A 27988-nucleotide genomic window follows, 5' to 3' on the forward strand; every position below is an offset into this window, starting at 1 on the left:
ATGGATACCGCCATGTGCGTCTGCTCTCCATGTTGTACATGGCAGAGGTGCTGCCCGCGGCTGTGTTCCTGCCTGTGCTGCAAGTTCCTGTTCACCTCGGAGCGCAACTGCACCTGCCTGCCCTGCCCGTACCAAGACGAGCGCGACTGCCAGTGCTGCCACTGCACCTGCTCCGAGAGCCCCAACTGCCACTGGTGCTGCTGCTCCTGGGCCAACGACCCCAACTGCAAGTGCTGCTGCACGGCCAGCAGCAACCTCGAGTGCTACTACTACGAGAGCCGCTGCTGCCGCAATGCCGCCGTCACCTTCCGCAAGGGCCGCCTCCGCAGCATCCGCACCTCGTGAGTGCCGCGCCGCGCGCGCGCGCGGGAGCCGGGGGCGCCCCGCGACCGTGGGGGCGGGGCAGGCCGGCGCTCCGCCCCGAGTCCGCCTCCTTATCCGGAAAGGAGAGCCCAAGAACTCGCTAGCAATTAATTCTAGTTACATTTTTTTTTTTTTTTTCTTTAGCTGCTCGGTCATGTCCGACTCTTTGAAACCCCATGGACGGTCGTCCCGGGCTCCTCTTGTCCATGGGATTTTCCCAGTCAAGAAAACTGGAGTGGGTTGCCATTTCTAGGGGATCTTCTCCACCTAGGGATCCAACCCATGTCTCTGCATTGGCAGCTGGATTCTTTACCATCTAGCCACCAGGGAAATCCCTAGTTACACTTCGTCATGGGACAAATATATCACCTGGTCTTTGTATGGTGACAGATGGTAGCTAGACATCGGTGGTGATCATTTGGAAATGTACAGAAATATCAAGTCACTATGTTGTGTAACAGGATCTAACATAGTGCTGTGGGTCAGTTACACTTCAAAAAGAAACAAATACAGGAAAAGAGGAGATGTGTGGTTATCAGAGGCAGAAGGTGGGCATGTGGCATTGGATGTGAAGGTCAAAAGATACAAACTTTCAGTTATAAGATAGACAGGTACCATATGTAAAATAGATCACCAGTGGGAGTTTGGCGTATAATGCGTGGAACCCAAAGCCAGTGCTCTGTGACAACCCGGAGGGATGGGGTGGGAAGAGAAGTGGAAGGGGGGTTCAGGAGGGAGGGGACACGTCTATGCCTAAGGCTGATTCATGTTGATGTATGGCAGAGGCCATCACAATACTGTAAAGTGATTATCCTCCAATTAAAATAAAATAAAAATTTAAAAAAGATAGGTACTAGGGGTATCATATACAAGAGGATAAACATAATTGATGCTTCTGTCAGTTACATATGAAAGTTGTTAGGAGAGTAACTCCTAAGAGTTCTTAGCACAAGAAAAATTTTTAAATTTTTTTCCATTTCTTTCATTTTTATCTGTCGGAGAAGGTGGATGGTCACTAAATTTACTGTGATAATCACTTCCTGATGTTTGTAAATCAAATTATTATGTTCTACACCTTAAACTTATACATTGTTAAATGTCAACTACATCTCAATAAAATAGGAAGGGAAAGAAGAGCTAAAAAATACTATAAATAATTTGTTTTGTACTTAATGTAACAATAAAAATATATATTGAATGATGTTATTATTTTAAATATTTTTGTTTGCATTTCAAAATGTAGCACTAAAAATTACTTCCACTTCAAAAAAAGAATTTTGTAACACTGAAGTGTAGGTGTCCTAAACAGCCACTAACCAGTATAGACCTGAGTTCCAAACCAAGCCCCATCCCGTATGAGTGCTGAGCTCTCCTAAACCCCACCTCGCTCACCTTTACAAAATAATAATAGCTGATGCTTAGTGCAAAAACAACTTGCCAGGACCCATGTGCGTGACCCCAGGTAATCCCTGTCCCATGGCCACCACACCTATGAGGAAACTGAGCATTTAAGAGGTTGAATGACCCAAGATCACACCACTAGTAAGATGTAGTCAGAATTTGAACCCAGAGTTTGTGTGCTTAAATTAAAATTAAATTGAAATGCTGTCTTTCAAAATGCAGAGTATGGTACCTGCAGCGATTCAGGGGGTATGAGGATTAGCATCGCTTTGAAATCTGTTATGTGATATAAAAATATAAATTGCTCTTCCTCTTCCTCCTCTGAACCCTTCATATCTGCAACGCTTCTTAGAAAAGCAACAGCTTCCACGGGCTGCTTTTGGCCCTGTGGCCTGAATAAATACCCCAGATGGCCATGAACTCCTGCCAGCCTTCTCTTTGTTCCTAGCCAGACGTCATTGCATTGAGAGTCTCAATTACTCACTTAGGCATTAACCCACTGTGTCAGGCACTGAACATCCTCTTCCTGCTCTGACCATCGCAGTCTGTGTCACTTTGTCTGAGGTGGCAGAGGCACACTTCTTACAGGGGAAAGACCAAAACTCAGCCCTCTAGGACGACAGCATTTGGAAAGGCAGAAAAATGGGGGCAGGCTGGAAACCTTTCAAGGCTAGAACAATCCTGTGAGCAAAGGTTCAGTGAATTCAGGGAAGGATATGCTCTCTCTCACAGGTCAGCACTTAGTAGATGCTTAGTAAAGGTTACTCTCAACTCATAGACCTCTTGCAATCTTTGCATGAATAGAGAACCCAGGGGTTCCCAATGCAAGTCCCGAAGGTCTAAGGAGCAGAAAGTAGCTTCCACACCCCTCTCTCCTCTCAACTGCCCCATTTCCTGCAAAACAGCAATGGAGCATCTTGGAGCCATTCCAACAAGAGGGGGATGACATTGGCTTTTTGGGGGATGCTTAGACCAGGAACTCCCAAACTTTGTTTTGTATGAGAGTCACCCGGGGATCTTTACAAACTACTGATACCTGGCCCCCACCCCCCAGACATTCTGATTTCATTGGCTTGGGGTAGGACCTGGACATCAGGATTTGAAAAGCCTCCCCCAACCCCAGGTGATGCTACAGTACAGAATGGCCTGGAGGGAACAAGAAAGGAAGCCAGGAGACTTGCAGGTGATATGATGGGAACCCAAGCACAAAAGGAACAGGCCTAAATCTGAGAGCAGGCAGTCATTGTACAGAGGAGCAGAGGCCATTATCTCAACAAGAAGACCAGGCTGCTTGGCTTGGCAACTGTTTTGGCCTGGAATGATGGTCCCTGAATGCCTGAGTCCAGGCCTGAGGCTTTCTGATAATGGTCAGAGATGCTACCACAAGTGTCAGGCGGCTTGTGCTAGGTACGTTGAGATATTCCTTCCATCTGGCCTCTCTTTTGGTGTCTGATCCCTGCCTCCCCTGTTCTTCATCACTGCTTCCTGCTCAGCATCTTCCTCATCCCACCTCACTCTGAGCTCATTCATCCCTCCTTGCCTTACTCATCTCCTTTTCCCACTTTCATTTTCACCTCCATGCCAGCTCCCTGGGCCATTAACACCTGTCTCCTCACTGCATTCTCTTTTCCTCTTCCCCCAACACCCTTGTCTCTCCCTCTCTCTTACTGAATTCTCTTGCTATCTCTCTTTATATCACACCCTGATTCTCAGAGTCCCACCTTATCAAACTGGAGTAATCTATCCAGCTGCCATATGTAAAACTAGCCTGCTTCTCCAGGTGACCCCTTCAGGACCTGGGCAGGAAAAATCAGAGGCTGGGAAAGCAGAGAAGGAATGAGACTGAAAACATTGAGGCTAGCAGGTTTGGATACCAGCGTCCAAATCTCCAAGAGAGAGCTTCCCAGGTGCCCAAGTCTCCATAGGGGCACTGTCACCAAAGGGCCACTCCATCCCAGCATGTTTGGGCACCTTATTTTGGGAAATCACACTTGATTGTCTGGGCTCTGAGGTCCCTGGCTAAGGGAATGGGGAAGAAGCCAGGGGCATATAGGGACTGCAAGAAGGAAAAAGTAAAAAAACAAAAAACAAAAAAACACAGGCACAATGTCAAACTCAACCCCCAGACATCACTAATACAGAGGATAAGAGAGATAAGAATAGTCACAAATTAAATATCTTAGCATACTTCCATCTAATTCACTTATTTTCACAAACTGCTTCTGCCCTGATTGTAGTTTCTTAGAATATGCACTTGAATTTTACAAGTATGCACTTACTTCATCCACGGTTCTTACAATATATGATATCAGTTTCAGATATTAGATAAATGTTCAACAGACACATACAGGAGAAGCATACTCTTCTCTAGCAGACTTGACCATTGTTTTTCTCTGCTGTGGACACGGGCTAGCTAGGAGCAGAATGAAGTCATTACAGAGCACATTTATTGAATGCTTACTATGTCCAGGCAGTTAAGCACTTGTCATGGATTATCCCATGGAGACTTAAAAATCCTCATGAAGGAAGTAGTATTGTGAGATTTGATTTATAAAGGAGGAAACTGAGGGTGAGAGAGGTGATGACACATCTCAATGGTGCAACTCTAAAGCAGGCATTCCATCATGTGCAACCTTAATGGGACTTCTACCCCCATAAGCCACAGTTGTGGTCTGATCATTAGAACACTCAGGTTCTGGGCTTGGCTGGGAGACTGACCTCTTGGTGTCCTGGGAAGAACACTTTGCCCACCCCTGTGTTCCCTCTCACACATACCAATAATAATGATGTCGGTGCCCTCTAGGTAAAACCCACGAAGAACACACCTATAGCTGGAGGACTTTGGATTTACTGTCCCACTGAAACAAGAGGGAAATACACCATGAGCAAGTGTGAGTTGTCTCAGTAAGAAGGCATCACTAAGTTATTACAGGATTTATGCTCATGGTAGGGGAGGACACAGGGGTAAATCTCCTATTGGGTATCTTAATAAATCTTGCATAGAAGAAGGAAATAACAGGGTTGAGCCTGCTATTGGTTAAGAAAAAAAGCCGCAGTCACTGCTTTTAATCAGGACAGGGGATGTTTGGTGATTTTTTGTGGTCTGGACAATGTTCTTGCTTCTGAGTTCAAACATGAGGAAGTGATTTGTTTCTGCTTTGCTTCACCACAGTCCCAGAATGGCCTTGTCTGCCGTGGGTGTTCTGTGATATTATCTATGGCCAACAGAATCCCAGTACCCAGCTGAAAGTGCCTGCCCCTCTAGGCTGTTTTTCTCTTGCTCAGAAATAACAACAAGCAGTTGCATATCAGGTACAGCGTTCCAAGGACTGCTCAAAGGCCATCGAGGCACTCAGTTCCATTTTCATTTTCTCAAGAAGCCCCATCAAGTGATTCTATAATGAGGAGACAGGCAGGCAGAGGTTAACTTAGATGCGTTGAGCCCACCTAAAGGATGGTGGAGGCGGGTTTAGAACCAGGTTTGTCGGACAACCCATGCTCCTCCCCATCACAGCGCGCTGCGACTCAGCGATGCACCAGTTCCTTCCGAGGGGGAGAAACGGAGGCCGCCTCCTGAGTCCGCACGTTTTCTTCTCCTTGCAGCTCCAAGATGGCGCTGCACATCGGGAGCAGCGACACGCAGCTAGAGGAGGCCAGGATGCCGACGGCCAACAGCAACCTGGTCAGTCACCTGTCGTGCCCCATCTGTGGCCGCATGCGCCTGCACTCCTTCATGCTGCCCTGCCACCACAGCCTGTGTGAGAAGTGCCTGCGGCGGCTGCAGAAGCACGCCGAGGTCACCGAGAACTTCTTCATCCTCATCTGCCCGGTGTGCAGCCGCTCGCACTGCATGCCCTACAGCCACAAGATGCAGCTGCCCGAGAACTACCTGCGCGGCCGCCTCACCAAGCGCTACATGCAGGAGCACGGCTACCTCAAGTGGCGCTTCGACCGCTCCAGCGGGCCCATCGTCTGCCAGGTCTGCCGCAGCCAGCGCATCGCCTACAAGCGTTGCCTCACCTGCCGCCTCAACCTCTGCAACGAGTGCCTCAAGACTTTCCACTCGGACGTGGCCATGCAGGACCACGTGTTCGTGGACACCAGCACGGAGGACCAGGACGAGAAGATCTGCATCCACCACCCGTCCAGCCGCATCATCGAGTACTGCCGCAACGACAACGAGCTGCTGTGCGGCTTCTGTAAGACCTCCCTCCACAACGGCCACGACACCATCAGCCTCATCGACGCCTGCTCGGAGAGGGCCGCCGCGCTGTTCAGCGCCATCGCCAAGTTCAAAGCAGGTCCTGATCCCTCGTTCTCCCTCCACTACTCCTAGTTCAGGAACTGATGGGGGAGGTGATTTGGGAGGATCTGTTTCAGAGAAGGCAATGGCACCCCACTCCAGTCCTCTTGCCTGGAAAATCCCATGGATGGAGGAGCCTGGCAGGCTGCAGTCCATGGGGTCGTGAAGAGTCGGACAGGACTGGGTGACTTCACTTTCACTTTTCACTTTCATGCATTGGAGAAGGAAATGGCAGCCCACTCCAGTGTTCTTGCCTGGAGAATCCCAGGGATGGGGGAGCCTGGTGGGCTGCCTTCTATGGGGTCGCACAGAGTCGGACACGACTGAAGCGACTTAGCAGCAGTAACAGCAGCAGTTTAACAGAGAGCCTTAGCTCCAATCCACCTGGTGAAGGGGTCCAAGCGCCGGGAGACACTGAGCCAGGCTGCAAGTCAGTGGCCTGGTAGTCACATCTGGCAACTACTGCCAGCCATTTAACTCCCTATGCCTTGGCTTTCTCAGCTGAAAAATGGGGGTAATAGTGTTACCCAATGCAAGTTCATGTGCCCAGCACACAGTGAGGCCAAACAAACCATTGAAATGTTGGAGTTTGAAACAGAGAAAGATTTATTGCAGGGTCAGGCAAGGAGACAGGCGGCTCCTGTCCCACCCAACTCCCGAATTCTCCAAAGGGTTTCAGCAAAGCACTTTTCTAAAGGCAGAGTAAGGGAGGGGCAAGGTTGGGTGCTGCAAACTTCTTGGTGTCTATATCCTTTGTTCTCGCAGCTGTCCACCTAGATCAGGTCACCATGTTCTTGCAAAGCTGCAACAAGACAAATGTCATTCTCTGTTCTGCAACTTTTAATCTCTATATGAATGGACTCTTGAAGATCAGAGTCTTGAGAATAGGCTAGCATGTATATGGCAGGCTACAGGCAATATTCTTTTACAAAATGTGCAGAGTCAGCAGGACTAAGCACAGGTTAACAAAACACAAAGGTTAAAACGAAAGGAACAGATATAATATGGAGTCAGATTTGTTCTTCCCTGTTACAACAGTAATAACTCCCTCATTAGATGCTTGTGAGGAATAAAGGAGTTACTCTATCTGAAACATATAAAAACAGATCTCACACATAGTTTGTGCATAAAGATTCTATAATCTTGGTTATAATTTTCGTGACCTTGGGCCTCATATTGCTCCTTGGAGAATGAAGGAGCTTGATCTGAAGTTCTGTGTGCCTGTCTAAGATGTTTTGTCCTTAAGGATGGATTTCCTGCAGTATTTTCCCAATTTGAAGGGGAAAAGAATTAACTGATGTTGAGAGTTACCTCGATTTTAAATTCCCCCCAAGGTTGCAAGCAGTAAAGTAAATGAACTGGTAGCAAATACCCAGAAATAGCTAATAATGTTCTAGTCCACAGCTTGCTATTCCTCTGCATACCTGCTCATGGTATATGTAAATACTACATATACCATAGTTGTAGTTTCTATAAGGGAAACTGACTCAAGTTCTCATGATGGAACCCAGTACAATGATATTTTACAGATATCAGCAAAGAGTCCAGTAATTTCTGTGTGTATATCCACCAGGGTAGACATGAGGATCTCATTGATTCTTTTAGGCTCTTTTATTAGTGGGAATATCTTCCTTGAACAGAGGCCTACTTTACCCAAGCCTTTCAGAATTGTCTAATCTTTTCAATAATCTTATAGTACAGCATTAAAATTCCCTCCATGGATAAGACAACTGGGATTCCAAGAAGTAATTGGCACAAGGCCCCTAGTAAATGGTGACCTAGTCTCTCTGAGTCCAAAACCTGTGTTAACTCCACAGCATTCATTTGACAACCTACTCTGCTAAACAGTGGTCAGAATCTAGAGACAGAGAGACTGACAAACAACAGCGACCACCACCACCACCTGCGGCCTGTCCCTCTAAGAGGTGGCCTAGAGTCAAGTGACCAGGATGCCCCAGATCAGCCCAGCTCCTCCCCTGTCAGATATTTCAGTGTCCACAGAAGCATTGTCTAAACAGACAAGGGGGCAGCTTTCCCCTGAACTGCACAGAAAGGTTCCATTGGACAGAGAGGTGGGTCAGAGACAGACCTTGCTAATTATGCCTCTCAGGACCTCTCACCATCTTATTTCAGGAACACCTTGATTTCTCAATTGCTCCATGCCTAGAAATATGGTTTGTCAGTGGGCATTTATTAAGTTTGGGAACAGCACCAGGGAAGCCCTTATATTATGCAGGAGCCATGTTGCCAGGCCAGTGGAAGCCCCTCTTGTTCCCACAGGGTTTTCTTAAGGTGGACCCATGGCCTGAGCTTGACTGGATTCTCCAGAGCTTGGTTTAGGGAGGGGGATATGCATATAGCCCGCTATGGGCCTCACACGATCATAGAAAGCCTGGGTCTTTAACAAAGTCATGCTGGGATCATCTTCTCAAAGTCCAGGACACCTGAAAAACAAGACAATGAAGGGACATCGCTACAAATTCCAATGAGCCCAGCCATTGGGAAAGGGCCACCTTTGTGGCATATCCATTCAGATATAGAGGAAGAATTGAGCCTGTTCATCTTTGTTTAAAAAAAAAAAAAATTTTTTTTAACCAGGGCTCAAACTTGTTCTTAAGGACTCAATTCATTTTCAGGGAGGTGCTATAAATCTGCATTGTTAACAGATCTCCACATAATTTAAAATCAGGTGATCTGAGAACACACTTTGAGAAGTTCTGGCTCTGAAGAGAAGGTTCGGTTTGGGTTGATGCTGTGCAGTGTCTGGCTGCTTACTGAGACCAGTGGGAAGCTTTACTAACAACTGATATATGTATCCTGTCCCCATAGAGGTATAGGCTAAGCAATGAGGATTTTTCAAAACTCTCACGTAATTCTAATGTCACACCAATGTTGAGAACCACTGGCTTAAAGGGAGCTCAGAAGTTTAGTGCCTTGCCACTCAAAGTGTGGTCCAAGTCCAGCAGCATGGGAATCACTTGGGATCCTGTTAGAAATGCAGAGCCTCAGGTCCCACTCCATCAGAATCTGCATTTTTAACAAGACCCACTGAAGGTTCCCTGGATTAGATTCTAAATCTAGCTGCAGACAGTCCCACCTGATTTCCCAAGCCTCAGCTCAGCCTGATTCACTGAGCAGGTAAAGTTAATAGGTTTCTTTCTTTTATTTTTAAGTTTCCCAGGTGATTCTAGTGCTCACAGAGGGCAGAGAAGGACAACTGGGGCAATTAAAAACATAAGGCTCTGGAGCTAGGCAAATAGAATTAGGGACAGGCCCTGGTTTCTACTTCCCTGGACAGTCATTTTACCTCTCTGAGCCTTGAAGTGAAGAAGTGAAGTCAGTCAGTCATGTCCAACTCTTTGCGACCCCATGGACTGTAGCCTACCAGGATCCTCAGTCCATGGAATTTTCCAGGCAAGAATACTGGAGTGGGTTGCCATTTCCTTCTCCAGGGGATCTTCCCAACCCAGGGATCGAACCCAGGTCTCCCACATTGTAGGCAGACGCTTTACCATCTGAGCTACCAGCCTTAGTGTCCTCTATAAATGGAAATGATGTCTTCCTCATAGGAAGTTATATACAGTATATAATAATATACGGGTATAATTCAAGGTATGACACACAATGATGTATGGATTGGATCTATAATAAATGATTAATAAATAGTAGCTAATTTTAAATACAGTGCCTGAAAGAAACCTGGCTCTGAATTTGTTCTAAGAAGAGCTCTTGCAAAGTTGCATTTGGTGGGGGTGAGGGGGGGAGTGTGGGTAGTACTTCTGGTCTCTCCTCTCTTTTCTCCTCTCCTGGGACCCTTCCTCCCCCCTCATCAAGACATTTTTATCTTGACTCTCTGTACTCTGCTCTACAGATACCTAACTAATCCCTAATAAAGCAAGGAATTTCCTATTCAAATATCTTTAACAGTGAGTAACTGCTGAAGAGTCAAAGGAATCAATGCATCATTAAGTGGAATTTCTGGGGCCCTAAGTCACAAGCAGGGCTTTCATGTGGGGAGGGCAGGGAGCATTTCTCAGCACCACTGCAATCATATCCTGATAGTCCCCTATCCAGCCCCCATCTGTATTGCTTCTCCATCCACCCTTCTGGGCCAGTGTGAGGAAGGAGGTGGGCAGAGGAAATGAGGGCTTCAGAAAGTAGACCAGAAAGCAACACTGCTGACATTCACCCTGAAGATGTTAGAGAACACGGCAGAATGGCTCACACTCAACAAACACCTTTCCAGCACCTCTACATATCCTAGTCACGGTGGTAACCAAGACAGTCATCGTCCTCTTTTCACAGTTTGCCAGAACACTAGGGTTTAATGCACATCATTGTCACAAAGGCCACCACCCACAGAGATCCAACTTACTGTGATCCAGGACCACATTACCAACCAAGATTTGGTCACCCCCATGGCTGAGTAAAATCTGGAAAGGATTATAGCCCATCAATTCACTGCAGAGTCAGCCTTTCCTGGAGAGGACCTTACCTCTAGAATAGGCCACAGAAGGTTGACCTGTATTCAATTTGCTGTCTAATGCCTAAAACCCTGTAAAACCAATGAAGTTGCCATTTCACAGACAGAGGTGGGCCATATGCTCACCCTGCCCTGGCATTCTCTGCACTGCAGTATCATTGGGTTTGTGCATTCCTGGAGCATCAGTGGCCTCTCATACTCATATCTGTATCCCTAGAGCTTAGAAAAGTAGATGATGTGGAACAAGTGTCCCATAAATGGTTGTTGAATGGTTGAGTAGACTTAAAACCCAAATGCCATGTCAAGGCTGCAGGATGAACTTGGTTTTCCTTGACTTGTAACAGCAGACCCTTTCTGGAAAGGAAGTGGGAGGTGGGATAGGTAAGACAGGGAGTCAAAGCCCCCAGCAGAGAAAAAGGACGTGTCAAAGAGAAGCCACAACGAAGAGGAACTTTGCTGATTTGCCACTATTGTCTAGGGCTGGGTTTTGGTGAATGAGGCAAAGCAATATTTAGAAGTAGTCATCAGAAATTTATTTCTTCTCCCACCCCTGCAAAAGCTTAGGCTTTCACATGGGGCAAATCCATCACTTTGTGACATCACCTCTTCTCAAGTCCAGCTTGCTGACAGGTGAAGATGAGTGAAAACTAACATCAAGGGTGGCCTTGAACTTTCACCTTTAGACCCAAGGCTGTAAGAATTATTAGACAGAAGTATGCCAGGGAAGGCTGGCTATCATACCCAAGGGAAATATTAGACAAGGAGGAAGAGAAGGGTGTTTGGAGAGAGGCCAGAGTCACTTTATAAACCTATGCTAGCATCTTTCAGCCCAGCAACAAGTGGTTTCCCTCCCTTTCCACCCACTTCTTTGGAGCCCAAGTTAGTACGCTCCAGTTTGCCACTGGCTTTGATATCTGGGGAAATGAAAAATTTAACTGAAGTAACTAATTTGGTTGTTTTGCAGTCCGCTATGAAATTGATAATGACCTCATGGAATTCAATATTTTAAAAAACAGCTTTAAAGCTGACAAGGAGATAAAGCGAAAAGAGATCAGAAATGGATTTCTCAAGCTGCGCAGCATTCTCCAGGAGAAAGAGAAAACCATCATGGAGCAGATAGAGAATCTGGAGGTGTCCAGGCAGAAGGAGATTGAAAAGTATGTGTATGTCACTACCATGAAGGTGAACGAAATGGATGGCCTGATTGCCTACTCCAAGGAGGCGCTGAAGGAGACAGGCCAAGTGGCATTCCTGCAGTCAGCCAAGATCCTGGTGGACCAGATAGAGGATGGCATCCAGAGCACTTATAGGCCCGACCCACAGCTCCGGCTACACTCCTTGAACTGCATGCCCTTGGACTTTGTTGAGCTCTCTAGTGCCATTCACGAGCTCTTCCCCACAGGACCCAAGAAGGTATGTTCCTCCGGGGACTCCCTGCCGTCCCCCTACCCTCTGCACTCAGAAATGATGATCGCCAGGAAGGTCACTTTCAGCACCCACAGCTTCGACAACCAGCAGATATACCAGCGAAGCTCCTCCTTACTGTCCTTCAATGCCCCTGCCTGTGAGAAGACCAAGATAGGTCTGGAGGCCTATGGGCGAGCCCAGTCAGCTGCACCTGCCAAGCCCACAGACGGCCTCTACACCTACTGGAGCGCAGGGGTAGAAAACCAGCCTGTGCAGAATACCAATAGCTTCCACAACTGGTATTCATTCAACGATAGCTCTGTGCAGACTCCAGGCCCAATTGTTATCTACCAGACTCTGGTGTATCCAAGAGCTGCCAAGGTAAGAAAGGCTCTGGGCCCTGTAGGAAAGATGGGAGGGTGTGAGCTATGGCATGGAGGTGGGTAGTCAGGAAAGTTTGCACTTAGCTCATTGATCACTAGGATCTGGTCACTCAGATCTGTTCCTCTGGACTCTGTGTGGTCAGTCCATTCAAAAGGGATAAGTTCCTGAAATCTTTAGAGCTTGAGATTGGCTTAAACCAAACAATATATTTAACTCATAGCCAGAAATGCATCTGAAAGCCCCAATTCCACTTCAAAGGCAGCTTCTCTATTGAAAAAGACTGCAATTTGGGAACCAAAGTAATTTGAAGAGACTGCTTGAAGAGGGTAATATTTCCCAAAGGAAAGCCTGTAACAGTAGAAAGAGAACAGAAATTGGAATTAGAAAAGTGGGCTCCATGATCTATCAGCTGTGATTCCTCTAAATTGCTACTTTTTCTAAAGAAAATATCTAGATTCTTCATGATTTGGAAAGATTAGAAGGATAATCCCCAATGGAATTCCAGTTCTTATCTCCTGAGATTCCGCTTTTAGTGAGGGGGGGTATGTATCTCTCACAGACCTCTACAACTGCCATCATTCAGCGTCAAGGGATGTGACTCTTCCTCGACCTTCTTGGCCTAACATGAACAAATAGCCCATCTTTTAACATTCCTTTCAAATCTAGCTGAATGAATCTAAATTGAATAGTTCATATAATGTTCTATTGGCATCCAGGGAGGAAAAAATGTATTCTATAAGAGCATATCTTGCCTCCTCTTGGGGTCACTAGAGGGACAATTCCTAAGTCAACCCATGGCCTGCTTCCATGTAGCAGAATCCAGCTTCTGTCCTCATGATCTGAGAACACTCACAAAGACACTTAACATCCTTGAAGCCTAAACTAGTGGTTCTCAAACATTAACGTGCACCTGGGAATCTTGTTATTTGCAGAGTCTGCTTCAGTGGGTCTCAGTGGGGCCTGAGATTCTGCACTTCTAACAGACTTCCAGATGTTGCCATTGCTGCCAATTAGCAGACCACACTTCAGTATCAAAGGATCTAGAAATAAGAAAATTAAAGGGAGAACTGACCAAGCCTTACTTTTTTGTTCTCCTGAAACATCATAATCTATGTTTTGGCATTTATAATTAACTCCAAGAATGACCTTAGAACATACAGAACATATCCTCCCATGGGCTGTCAGACACAAGCAAATGTATCTCTGCCCTTCACATAACAGGTTCCCACAACTAAGTAGCTGAACCTATACTTCCAAATGATACTAGATCAGCAAAACCTGCAATATATGTGACATTGTATCAGGGATTGCATTAGGTCTCATCTCCAGGCAACTCAGACCACTTGAGAGGTTGGCAAGATCTAGCTCTGGATGGGAATGACTGCTGATATCTGCTCTATACTTGGGCCTGGAGAACAGTCTCCCTATGCCACCTGTAAATGGTCCCTTGATGAATTCAAGAAAGGAATGTACATAGGAAAACTCAGTGAAGTCACTGACTCTCGAAATTGGACCTAAACCTACAGCCAGAGAGTGGTATTTGATATAAAAATATCATTTTTATACGTTGTCACCTGAATAGGTGAAATACACCTATTTCAGGATCATGGGATATAGTTCACACAGGAATCACAGTGCTCAGTGATACAGAAATTGAAATCGGTGTTGGCATCTCTCTCAAGTTGACTAACTGTTAGTCAACTGACTAACAGTTCTCTTTTGCTTGGGGATATTTGTTTTTGTTTTTTTGAATTTAATTGGAGTGTAGTTGATTTACAATGATTTTTTAGTTTCAGGTTACAGCAGAGTGATTCAGTTACAAATATACATATATTCATTCTCTGTCAGATTCTTTTTCATATAGGTCATTATAGAATATCGAATACAGTTCCTTGTGCTATATAGTAGGTCCTTGTTGGTTATCTATGTTATATACAGTAGTGTGTGTGTGTTAATCCCAAGCTCCTAATTTATACCTCCACCCCTACACATTTCTCCTTTGGTAACCTTAAATTTATTGTCTCCTTTTGGCACAGGAAGTACTCTTTAAGTTAGCCTTATGAGTTGTCACTATGTATCTTAAAAATCTTAGAGGGTTTTTTATAAAAACTCCATTTTATTTCTAGAAATCCCTCCTGAGGAAATGATTAAAAATGTGATGAAGATCCATGCCCCAAAGTGTTCAATGCATCATTATTAGAGTCTAAAATTAGAAACAACCTAAATGTTCAACTATAGAAGGACTAAATCATTTATGGGGCAATTATTAAAATGGTGCTTTACTGAATTTTTAATGATATAGGGACATATATAAAAAGTAATAAGTGAAAAAAGCAGGAATCAAAGCAATATAATCCAAATTATATAAACTTTTGTGTTTGTATTCTAAAATTGGAAAGAAATAATAATGAATTATTAACTGAACTGTGAGATTATAAGAGATGTTTATTTTCTTTCTTTCTTATACTTTTTATGTGTTTTCCAAGTTTGTATTTAAAATGAGTACATTTTGATAATCAAAAAATGTTCAAAAACTTTATACATTTATATGACTTATTAATAAGTCAAGCTTTTTACACTTCTAAAAGTGTAAATATATACAAAATAATTATAAATTAATCATACAAATTCATAGAAACTTTAAAATGTGTATACTTATAAGAGTAGTTATAAAGTTATTTTATACACAACAACATTTTTAAATTTTTAATTGGTGGATGTTTGCTTTACAATGTTGGTTGATTTCTGCCACATAGCAGCGTGAATCAGCCACAAGTATACATACATCTCCTCCCTCTTGTACCTACCTCCCACCCCACCCTCCATCCTACCCCTCTAGGTCACCACAGAGCAACTGGGCTGAGCTCCCTGTACAGTACAATAACACTTAATTTTATGAAAATGTAAATAAAATATGCAATGTTTATTTAAATATAGTTATTATAAAATATTTATATGTCAGGCACAATCTACTAATTAACATCTGTTAATATTTCTCTTCCCAAGAATTGACATGTTATGCTTTGAGTGTGAAAATACATTGTCCATTACATGAATGAGTCATTTCACCTCTTTGCGACTCTTTTGTGTATAAATGAAGGGTTGAAATATATACACTTTTCAACTTCTAGTTGAAATTGCTAAATGTAACCTTTCTGAGCCTCCACTGTAAAATGCCTGCATACATGCTCAGTCACTCAGTTATGTCCGACTCTGCAACCCCATGGGCTACAGCCCACCAGGCTCCTCTGTCCATGGAATTTTCCAGGCAAGAATACTGGAGTGGGTTGCCATTTCCTACTCTTGGGGTTCTTCCTGACCCAGGGATTGAACGCACATCTCTTGTGTCTCCAGCATTGGCAGGCAGGCTTTTTACCACGACACCACCTGGGAAGCCCCCACTAGAAAATGGGATAATAAAATCTCCCACCAAGGGAGTTGTGAGGACCACATGAGTCAGGCAATGTCTGACACAGAATCTGATGCATAACAGGTGTTCAGTGAATGGTAGACACTTTGGTTAGTGGTGTTCAGAGGGCAAGATCACCTGCACGTTGACTGATAGGAACTGAAGCCAAAGGAGCATCTGTCTGTTCTTAAAACACTTGGTAAGCATCACGTCAGGACTCATCACCCAGCCTTTCAAGACTGTTGCACAAGGTCTTCAGCAGCTAGAGGGGCTGAGTCATTTTAAACTTACCCCGTGGGGCCTACAACACAGATCTTCAAGGGAAAGAAAACTGCATGGTGTGTGCTAATACCCCACTAACACATCCATTTCTTCCTAGGTTTATTGGACATGCCCAACAGAAGACGTGGACTCTTTTGAGATGGAATTCTACGAACTCATTACTTCCCCTCCTAACAATGTGCGGACGGAGCTCTGTGGACAAATTCGGGACATAATGCAGCAGAATCTGGAGCTACACAACCTGACCCCCAACACCGAGTATCTGTTTAAAGTGCGAGCCATCAATGATAACGGTCCTGGGCAATGGAGTGACATTTGCAAGGTAGGTGTGCGCGTTATTTCTCAGACAGATGTTCTTGGTCCACTCTGGATGCAGCTGTCAGGATGATCGTGAGATCATGGAACTCACCCTGTGCACAGGCCCCTCTACTCCCAGAAAACTTGCTTCTCAAGGGCACAGAGAGTGCCCCTGGCCTCAACCCACTTTGCCAATGAGGCCTGAGAATCGTCACTTCAGCCTGATTCAGAAAACATTCATGCCAGGTATCAGGTTAGGATGTAGAGGTTCCGAGGAAAATAAGACATAATTCTTGCCTTCAAGGAGCTCAAGGTCTAGAAAACAAATAATCTTGGTGTAAGATAGACAAAAAAAAAAAGTGACTCATTAGCCCCAGTGGTGACTCAAGCAAAGATAGTGTATCAGATTTAACCAATATAAATACAGGACACATGCAATGAATAAATTTTTTAGTGTTAGTGTGTCCCATGCCATATTTAGGATATAATTATACTAAAAAATGTATTTGTTGTGTATCTGAAAGTCAAGTAGTTGCCAGTGAGCAAGCCGGGAAGGACTCCAAAAAAGGAAGGGATAAGATTATTCCTATCTTTTTTTGTGATGCAAGGCTGGTTCTTCCTTGTATCTCCAGGGGAAATACATTCATGGGCATAATTTTATTGATATTCAAAGGAGAAAGGGGAAAAAAATGCCAAGACTGCTTAGAACTATCTTACTGTACAACCATGATGGTGCTCTTAGGAATCAGAGTAAATTATATCTTAATCAGAGATCCTTTAGAAGAGAATAAATCCATTCCTTTTGACTTTTGAAAACAAATTTATAGTACAGAGAGAGAGGACTCTCGTGAGACCACTCGCAGGCGGGACACACACCTGATACACAAGAAAACTGGGAAGTCATCAGTTTTTCTCAGTCTCTCCATCAATATCTCTCATTCTACTCCCTCCCACCCACACCCTACTTCCGTCTCTGCTTCTGTCCAAATCTCCACCACTATTAGCTAGCCCATCATTTCTCCTCCCCTAAATTCAGCTTGCATATGGTTTTGGAGGTTTGTGGTGCAGTCTGTGTGTGACCAACACAGTCTGGCTAGCTCCATGCCCTTGGACTCTGGTTAAATGTTTGCAGAAGAGAATCTGACTGGTTGCTACCTCTAGTAATAAAGGGAAGTGGGAGGAAGGGTGGGGCAGGATTGAGCTGTTGCTCCTTACACTAGAAGCAAGTCTCCCGGGGAATCAGGGGCCCTCTACTCCACCCTGATGCGCTGTTTCTGGAGCACAGCACCCCTGTGCATGCCCTCCCCCTCCATGGAGGTCAGACACTCACAGGGGAAGGCAGAGTGAGTGATGAGAAATTCGCCTGGCCACTTCCCCGTTAGACCCCAGCCAGGTCCCCTGTTGCTCAATTGCCCCACAGCCCAATTCTTGCTGGTACCCTTCTCTCCAGAGCAAAGAACACCCACTGCTGCCGCCACATTTGACAGCATGTCCTTTTGACTATGGATTTTTCCTTCAATCTGATTCCATCTGCCTACTCATTTTTTAGAAATTCCTCTGAAATGTCTTGCCATGAAGGGCACTCAGTAATGTTACTCAATTTTTTTTTTTACATGTATCTTAAGTCATTTTTAGATGCAAGGGACAAAGATGTGGGTGGAGAGACCAAAGAGTGTCAGCCTTCCTTAGGTAGATATTTTGTCATCCCTCTTACACTCTGAACTGCTTGAAAACAAAAATCACCTTTAATTCATCTTTCTTTCTACACAATGCTTACCAAAGCACTGTGCATAGAGCAGATTCTTAATGGTTATTGAATGAATACATGGGTAAAAATGTGACCAAACAAATAAATATATGAAAAAATGTCTACATAAAAGAGGGAAGAAAGAAACTGATACATAAAATTAGTAATTGCAAAATACTGTAAGAGGCCTTAAAGTTGTTTTGTGCTATTTTACAATCAATCGAGAAGCAACAGCCCCCTGAAACTGTTTATGTCAAGCATTTGCACTCCCTTTAAGGAAAGAAAACGCATTCCAGTTTCTTTTCTTTTTAACACAATTTCTAAATAAGCAGAGCACTAATTAATAAGTTTTTCTGGAAGCTTCATTTTTATCTGACTCACAGAGCTGCAATATAGATTTTTCCTTCAGAAGTAATTCTTCCTCCTTTGTGATTATATTAGCATTCCAGGGGAAACTCAGCTTTCCTTAACATTTGTCATGATTTGCATAAGTAAAGGCTTCAATAGCAAATGAAAATAAGATGGTGTGTTTGAATGACATTTATAAAGCTTCATAAAAGTAATGACTTCAGCTCTTTCCTATAAAATCGAAATATTTTTTCCTTCAGCATCAGTGTTATGCAGGTATTCCTGAAAGGTTTCATTTAAAACGCCATAACGAGGCAGCAGAATCATTTCTTAACCAAAATACAATATTCTCATCCTTTTGTTAAGGAAGTGAAATAACATCTTTTATATTTGATTTTCATAGTCTGCGACTTGTTGATTTTATTTTTTAGGGATTTTATTTGCAGTCTAATATACGAAGCATGAAAATTAACTTTAACACTTTTTAAAGGTCTCATTCATTGCAGGCTGACTCTGTGTCCAACACTGTATATTCATTATCAGTGATCATCCCAACCACTCGAAGGCAGGGAGTTACTGCCTCCAGTTTACAGAAGAGGAAACTGAGGCTCAGAGAGGGAAATTAACTGGCCTTATGTAACCTGGAGTTGAGTGGGAACCTAGGTCTCATCCAAGGCAGGAAAGTTCTTTGTCCCATGTACCATAATCAGATAACAAGATGCAGTGAAGTCTGGGCAGGGTGGGCTCAGCCTCGAGGACCTGGCCTCACACTCTGGAAGGATTCTGTCCAATCAACAGCAGTGAGTGGAACTTTTTTTTATGAAGCAAAATCATACTTCATATTGAAAGGGTACTAGACTTGAGCAGTGAGGAGAGACATCATGCTGGCCTTGCTCACCCCTCTTGGCCCCTAGTGCACAGGTGAGAGTTTCTAACATCCAAGAGCTTCACTGATGTTTGAGAAGGAATGGAGACGTGGTTTTGGATCAATCATGTACTCTGTGGCCTCCGTCCTTCCTCCTGCTCTTCCTCTAGACCTCAGGGCACCTAACGACCACTGCCCCCGTTCTCACCCCATTGTCTCCCTCTGACTTCAAATCTCCAGGGAAGTCTTTCCATGACAAATCTAACTTTTCTCTGTGCCTTAGTTTCCTATTGCTGCTATAACAAATTGGTAGCTTAAACAATACAAATTTACCTATTAACTCACAATTCTGGGGATCATAGATCTAAGGTGTGAGCAGGGCTTTGTGATTTCTAGAGGCTCCAGGGGAAAATTCATTTCCTTGCGTTTTCAGACTTCAAGCAGCTGCCACATTCCTCGGCTCACGGCCTCTTCCTCTGTTTTCAACGCCAGCAACTTTAGGCTGAGTCCTCACATCATCATCTCTCTGGTTCCCTTCTGCCTCTCCCTCTTCAACTTTGAAGGACTCTTGTGGTCACATTGGATCCACTTGATGATTCAGTATAATCCCTCTATCTCTCTTTTTTTTTTAATATTTACTTATTTGCCTGCACTGGGTCTTTGTTGCAGTACACAGGATCTTTAGTTACAACATGTGGGATCTCGTTCCCTGACCAGGGATCAAACCCAGACCCCTGCGTGGAGTCTTAGCCACTGGACCACCAGGAAGCCCTTAATCTCCCTATCTTAAAACCAGCTGACTAAAACCTTAATCCCCCTTTGCCATGTAACAGGGCTTCCCTAGCGGCTCAAACAGTAAAGAATCGGCTTGGATTGTGGGAGACCTGGGTTAGATCCCTGGGTTGGGACTATCCCGTGGAGGAGGGCACGGCAACCCACTCCAGTGTTCTTGCCTGGAGAATCCCATGGAAAGAGGAGCCTGGCGGGCTATAGTCCGTGGGGTCACAAAGAGTCGGACATGACTGAGCGACTCAGCACACATAGCACACCCATGTAACATGACGTTCACAGGCTCCTGGAATTTGGACATGGGCACCTTGCGGGGGAATTTATTCTGCCTACCACATCTGACATAGACCAGATGTCCTAGATTACATCAGGTCTGGGGATAGATATTCAGGCCCCAGAATAATCACAAACTGGTACTGTTCTGTGTCATTCCCTACAGTTCTTAAGGAAATGCACCAATCCCTGTCCCCACCCATCCTCTCAAATTCCTTCTCAGTCTGTCCTGGCTCCCGCCCCTCAACTGTGCCTCACGTGTGCTCAGGAAGTGGTCCTGCCAGCTAGGCTGCGTATCCACAGGGCTGCTTCCTTCCTGCTCAGGCTGCACTTAGGCCGGAAGTCCAGCCGCAGAGCAGGGCTCCCTGGCCTTCTTGGACATGTTCAGTTTCACAAAAGCCTCCTTCTGGTTTTCCTTCTGTCCCTACTGCAGACACCCTGCCTTAAGGTGACACACACACCTTCAGGGGCTGGGGTTAGAGGATAATTTGAGTGACCAACACTAATACACATTCGAAATAACTACCCCTATGCTACCCGCTCACTCACCCACGTACTCACAGTGACTCCATGCCCTGAAATGAAGTTGAAGTGGTTTATATGCTCTGTCTCCTTAGAATTCATAATTTTCCAAAGGGCCCCTTGATGGTTCATGTAAATAGAACCCTATTGGTTCCCTTCCTATTTTCCCTACCAATATGTTAGAACCCTGGAATGAGTATAATTTAGGCTCAAACCTGATCTATCATTTTTTAACTTCACACATAGAAGGTGGAATTAGTCAGATACCTCAATCCATGGTCCATTACCAACATGGGTCTATGTAAGGCCCTTTTCTTTTTGTTTGTTTGATTTTTTTGTATGAGGGGGTGCTTTTGTTATTGAGAGCTATGTTTTATTGGGCAAAAAATCTTAGTACTTCAAGCCCTTTCTTATTTATGTATTTAATTCCTTTTGTGACTACTCTTCCCTAAATATCTATTCCAGTATGTTTTCTGTGCATCTTGTTGCTTTTATGTGTTGTTACATGGTGTGTATTGTTTTGAATGTGTTATTAATTTGCACAAACAGCGTGGTGTTACATAACTTACTGTGTCTTGCCATTTTACTCTGAACACTGTTTTTATGAACCACCCATGTTGTCGGGCACATTTATCCCCTAACTCTTAACACTGCCCCGTCCTTTACAATGAGCTGGTGTTCACCAGGTCTTACCTGTTTACTCAGCGGAATAGACACTCAGGTGACCTCCAGTAATGCTCAGTGAACAGCCTTATTCGTATTTCGTGGGTGGGATGGGGATGTGAGACTTTCTCTGGGACATATTATTAGTTTACTAAGGTTGTCACATAAAACGTTACTGACTAGTTGGCTTAAACAACAGAAATGTATTGTCTCACTGTTCTGGAAGCCAGGAGTCCAAGATCAAGGTATTGGAGGGTCTGGTTTCTTCTGAAATCCTTCCCCATGGTTTGCAGATATCTACTTTCTCCCCACCTTCTCCCTGTGAGAAAAGACTCACAGGGTCTGTTATCATTCAAGTGCACCTTGGGTGTGTCTGTGTGCCCAGACTTTCTCTTCTATAAAGATAATCACACTGGATTTGTTGTTGTTCAATCACCAAGCCAAGTCTGACTCTCTGTGACCCCAAGGACTGCGGCACACCAGGCTTCCTTGTCCTTCACTATCTCCTGGAATTTGCTCAAACTCATGTCCATTGAGTCAGTGATGCTATGTAACCATCTCATCCTCTGCCCTTCTCCTCTCCACCCCCTTCTCCTCCTGCCTTCAATATTTGCCAGCATCAGGGTCTTTTCCAGAGTCAGCTTTTCGCATCGGGTACCCAAAGTATTGGAGCTTCAGCTTCAGCATCAGTACTTCCAATGAGTATTCAGAGTTGATTTCCCTCAGGATTGACTGGTTTGATCTCCTTGCTGTCCAAGGAACTCTCGAGAGTCTTCTCCAGCACCACAATTCAAAAGCATCAATTATTTGGCACTCAGCCTTCTTTATGGCCCAGCTCTCACATCCGTACACGACTACTGGAAAAACAATAGCTTTGACTATATGGACCTTTGTCAGCAAAGTGATGTCTTTGCTTTTTAATACACTGTCTAGGTTTGTTAAGACCCTCCATAATGACCTCATTTTAACTTAATCAACTCTTTGAAAGTCCTATCTCTAAACACATCACATTCTGAAATACTGGGAATAGGACTTCAACATAAAAATTTTCGAAGGACACAACTCAGCCCTTATCAGACATATACCATGAGTGAAATTGCTGGGGATAGAGTGTGTGTGTACTTGATCTGACTGGATGCATGTACATTCCATAAGGAGTGAATGAGGGTCCCTATATCCTAGACCCCACCTAGCCCATTACCATTTTGCTAGCCCGATAGGTATAAAGTGAGTCTCCTTGTTATTTAAAATTTCATTTCATATGCTTGTTTTCAGGATTCCTTCTTCTGCAGATAGCCTGCTAAATATCATGTACTCATTCTTCCATTGCATTTTTCTTTTTCTAGATGATTTGTAGTATGACCTTATATATTCTAGATCATGATTTTAGATACTGCTAATATCTTCTCAGTTCTGACATTTGTCTACTAACTTTGTTCATTGAGTACTTCATGAAACAGCAGAAATCTTCCATTTTGATGTGATCAGTGTCACCAATTATTTTTTTCATGGTTTGACCTTTTGAAGTTTTGTTTAAAAAGTCCTTAAGAAGGCTTAGATCACAAAGGTAATCTTCCACATATTCTTTTATTAACTTTAGTTTCACCTTTCAAATTTAGGATTTGAATCCATCCAGAGTTCACCTTTGTGTGTAGTGCTAGGTATGTATGTTCTCCTTTTTTTGGACATTGAATGGGCCAGTTTTCCCAATATCATCTACCTAGCAATATCCTCTCCATTAGAATACAAAAAAGATGCCATATGATCTTGCATTAAATTGCCATATGTTTAGAGGCATTTCTCTGAGCTCTCTGCTGTATTCCATCGGTCTGTTTGCTCTTATGTCAGTACCACATTACTTTATTGTTGATTCCAGTTTTGTGCTCTGTCTTAATGACCTGCTAAGGTAAGTCTCCTTATTGTCCTTCTTTCTTTTTTAAGGTCTGTTTAGTTAATCATAGAAATGTGTTCCTTTACATGAACCATGAAAATTAATGCTTTTTAAAGGTCTCTTTTATTGAAGGCCAACTCCATTTTGGAGTAAGTAAATTGAATTCCTAAAGAAAGACAAGGAAAGATAAAACAAGTAGAATTCAATTGGGAGGCACTGAGTCTCTAACTTTGAAACAATTAATATTTTTGTAATATTTCTGATTTTTGTTCAAATCACCTCCTGTGTGTTTTATTAAGGTTTTAAAATTCTTCTTGTAGAGGTACTACATGTTTCTGGTTAAACTATATATTTTACAGACTTAGTGTATATTATTAATGTTATTTTTATTTAATTATATTTTACAATGTATTGCTGGCTTAGGAAAACAACTGCTGTGTTGATAGGTTAATCATGATTCCAGCAATCTCAATAATCTCTCTGAGATTATTCTGAGAGTCTATCTGTTGATTCTGCTTTTTTTCCCAAGCATAAGATCATACCAGCTGTAATGATAGTTTTATCTCTTTCCTTACAATTCTTGAACACTGGTTTCTTTTTCTTTCCTTGTACCTTTGGCCAGGGCGAGTGGTCCTGTAGAAGTAAGTGGCAGCTGTAAGGTTGATGTCCTTGTCTTATTCTTATTCTTATTTCTAATCTTAATGTTTTTGCATTGAACCCTGATGGTTTTTTATTTAGTCTTTGTGATGTATAATCTTTATTAAGTTAAGGAAAGTTCTTTCTACTTTTAAATTTTTGAGAGCTTATGCAACTTGATAATTTTTTATATCATTTAAGATAATCATGTGGTTTTTCTCTTCTAGGCATTAATGAAATAAATCACATTATTTTTTCTGATGTTAAACTCTAATTCATGGCATAAACCCCTCTATGATCATGATGCATTATTTTTATAATATACTTGGCTTTAGTTAGCTCATATTTTGCTTTGGAGTATTGCATCTATGATCATATATGAACCGGACCAATATTGTTTTGCTTACGTGGTTTTATCTGCTTCTGGAAACAATGTTTTACTAGCTTGATAAAATGAGCTAGGAAACTATTGCTCTTTTTCTATTTTCTAAAACTACTCTTTTTCAAAAGTTTGACAGAATTGATTTGGAAAGCCATCTGAGGTTTGGGGCTGGGGAAGGTCTATCAGCTATCATCTCAATGTCTTTAGTATCTCAAGTTCTCTTCTGTTTCTTCTGTCCTGTTTCATCTCATCCTCCTGTTCACAGATACACCTCAGTCCCCACTGCCCCATTCACATGTCATACTCAGTCTTTATCTCTGAAGATCCTGTCCTTTAAGACAGAATTTAAATCCTCTATTTTTATGAGTCAATTCCCAACCTGTCACAACACTGTTATTTCTTCCTCACTGCCCCCAATAGCTCTGTGTGTGTATGTTACACATTTATATAACCCTTATCAGGGTTATCTCCAAGTATTATTTCCATTTTTATCTAGGTATGGGTAATCTAACACCATACATATAATCTTTATCTTGCATGAAGCCCTGTTTTCTCTAAAACTAAAAATAAATTTTGCAAAACTGGAGAGCATAATGGTAATAGTGTCTATTTTTTGTCCTTTCCCTTTGAATACAAACATAAAAATCTTACATAGACAGACTTTGTGCTTTGTATAAACATTTCTCTTCACAATCCAAACTGCACCCCCACTCCCCCCACTCCACCTCCCCCATGAGTCCTGATCCATCGAGACTGAGCTCATTGATCCTGTGCGCTGTCTATCACACCCAGATTTTGACCTCACTCCCTAAATGCCTTGTCGGTAAATGTGTATTAGGAAGGAACAGAAATGCCACCAGAGCAAGATCTGGGTAAGTCCATCACCCTCAAGGTAAGGCATAGAGCTCCACATCTAAGCTGAGTCAGTGAGACTTCTAGGAAAGTCCTGCAACCCAATGCAAGCTGCCTTTTCTAGGGAGCACTGACTATGCACTGTGGTCAGGGATAGTATGAAACATAAAAGAGAAACAGTTGGCAGATGTACAAATTATAGTTCTATTCACCTTTCATTCAATTTTCTAAGACACTTCTCTGTACCATATCCAATGTTGGCAATACAGAGATGAAAGACCGTCATTGCCTCCACATCCCAATCAAGGTGCTCACACTCTGGTAAGAAAATGAAACACACTCACTGAAATGTACAAATGATGAGCTGTGACTGAAACAGTTTCTAGGGGTTGGGTGGGGAGCACCCTGGGGCTACTCTCTGGTGAAGCCCAACACAATAATCGGCACTCAGTCCCATGAGCTGCCTTAAAGAAGTGGGACCTTCTCTGTGAAATCCCAAACCCACCACATACTAGCTCTGAGACTTTAGGAAATCTACCTGGTTATTCTGAGCCTCAGTTTTTTATTTTTTTTTTGTCTTTGAAATGGGATCGATGGCACCTGCCCCATGTGACTGTCGACATGAGGAGCTAATCAGATAATGTGTGTGGTGTCTGGCCCGCTGCAGAGGCCAGGCTCTGGAAGCTGCTGTGTCCCTTGTGGTTGGTACCAGGGCTCTCTGCTTCTGATTGCAGGTGGCAACACCAGATGGACGTGGAAAGAACCGAGCTAAGTGGGGCCTGCTGAAGAATATCCAGACTGCCCTCCAGAAACGCTTCTGAGCACCCCTACAGAGCAGGCAGCAACCTCAGAGATGCAACACAAAGTAGACACATAGAGACACACACATATGTAAAAGTATTTTTCTCACCACATTCTTCAGTGAGGTTGTAGACGATATTTCCTGGACCTCTGAACCATTTCAGCAGGAGTCTACTAAAAGCTAATAAAAGGAAATGCCTGATGTCTTGGCTTGCTGTTTGCTCATTAAATTGAAACTAAGATACAAAACAGTCAGCAAGTCAGTATGTTTTATTATCTCTGGTCTAACCCTAGGCTCAGAATTCTATAGTGTTTTGTAAGAGGCAGCATTGGTTTAAAAAAAAAGGTCTGTTGGACTCTATGGGAGAAGGCGAGAGTGGGATGATCTGAGAGAACAGCATCGAAACATGTATATTATCAAGTGTGAAACAGATCGCCAGTCCAGGTTGGATGCATGAGACAAGTGCTCAGGGTTAGTGCACTGGGATGACCCAGAGGGATGGGATGGGGAGGGAGGTGGGAGGGGGGCTCAGGATGGGGAACACATGTAAATCCATGGCTGATTCATGTCAATGTATGGCAAAAACCACTACAATATTGTAAAGTAATTAGCCTCCAACTAATAAAAATAAATGAAAAAAAATAAAAAATAAAATGAGAAATGGAGACTAACATTTACATAAACCTTAAGGGAATATTTTCACACACACACAAAAAAGTCACTCTCATTGAAGTCAGGTCCCTGGGTGTGCATTCTGATCCTGGCCTAAGTAGTTCTAGTTACTAGAACTAATGTTCGGGCAAATCACTGATGGATGGGGAGGCAGAAGACGTAGGAGACACAGGTTGGATCTCTGGGTAGGGAAGATTCCCTGGAATAGGAAGTGGCAACCCACTCCAGTATTCTTGCCTGGAAAATTTCATGGACAGAGGAGCCTGGCAGGCTACAGTCTATGGGGTCACAAAGAGTCAGACATGACTAGGCACACGGCACATGTGAACATATGCCTATCACTCCCTTCCTATTCAGTCTGTTTCAATATGAAAAAGCCAATATTGTTAGAAGGCACTTCCTAATTATTGAGCCTGAACTTGCCTTCCCATAACTTTAACCCTGTGGTCTGAGGCATGCCTCAGAACCAAAAGAATGAGAGTGCTCCCTCTTCCCTTCACTCCTTCTGGTCCTCAGAGCAAAGGAGGAGCAGTAGAATGCATGGTAGGAGGCCTCCCTGCAGTTCTGTGAAGTAAGGCAGTAAAGAATGGCAGAGTTGTGTGTCAGCTCCAACCTCGCTGAACCTGGCCAGGCCCTTCAGACAACATGAAGCCTCCAGAGCTTCTTACCTGACAAGGATCCATGCCTGGATCGACCCTCTCCTGAACTCCACCCCATTGCTGGTTAGAAGACACCACCAGTCTTACAGGCCCCAGCTCAACCACTTCCTTCGGGAAGTCTTTGCTGATTCTCCAGGTGGTCTAATTTGGGATGATACCTCCTTTTTTTGCCTGGGTTCTCACTAAACACAGAGCACTTCTTCCCCACCCCATCCCCCACAGAGTCATCTATTCCAGTCCATGATGCTCAGAAGCACTCACTGGTCCCTAGTCTCTAGGGCAGGGACAGCATCTCATTTATTCTGTTCCATTGGCTGATTTAGTGAAGCTCACATTGCACGTTAGTACCAGGGACAGAGGGACTAGTGTTGGAAGACAGCAGCACAGAATGACCCTCCTGTGAACCCCACCCCCAACACGTCATGAGGGTCTAGACACAGAAGTGGGAGAGGGCATGGAAACGGACAGGTGGGCAGTGGTCTCCCCTTTCTCTAACCCCATCCTTTTCATGAGCTGTCCCATGGGCATATGTGGCCAGCCAACTTAGCTTCACCCATA

At 43.7% G+C, this 27988-nt stretch overlaps 1 protein-coding gene across 1 annotated transcript; it reads left to right on the forward strand.

Annotated features, from left to right (window-relative positions):
* TRIM42 (tripartite motif containing 42) lies at positions 1 to 26118 on the forward strand. Its single transcript, XM_061168008.1, has 5 exons — positions 1 to 341; positions 5368 to 6065; positions 11515 to 12338; positions 16130 to 16354; positions 26032 to 26118. The coding sequence occupies exons 1-5, from the start codon at positions 1 to 3 to the stop codon at positions 26116 to 26118; spliced, it is 2175 nt and encodes a 724-aa protein (XP_061023991.1).
* Positions 26119 to 27988: the final 1870 nt, after the last annotated feature.

The sequence above is a fragment of the Dama dama genome, chromosome 19 (genome assembly GCF_033118175.1).
Source record: "Dama dama isolate Ldn47 chromosome 19, ASM3311817v1, whole genome shotgun sequence".
In the NCBI taxonomy this organism is placed as follows: Eukaryota; Metazoa; Chordata; class Mammalia; order Artiodactyla; family Cervidae; genus Dama; species Dama dama.

Coding starts and splice junctions, on each gene's coding strand:
- TRIM42 (XM_061168008.1), top strand. CDS start 1: ATGGATACCGCCATGTGCGTCTGCTCTCCATGTTGTACATGGCAGAGG. Junction 342..5,367: donor CTCCGCAGCATCCGCACCTC/GTGAGTGCCGCG, acceptor TTCTCCTTGCAG/CTCCAAGATGGCGCTGCACA. Junction 6,066..11,514: donor CATCGCCAAGTTCAAAGCAG/GTCCTGATCCCT, acceptor GTTGTTTTGCAG/TCCGCTATGAAATTGATAAT.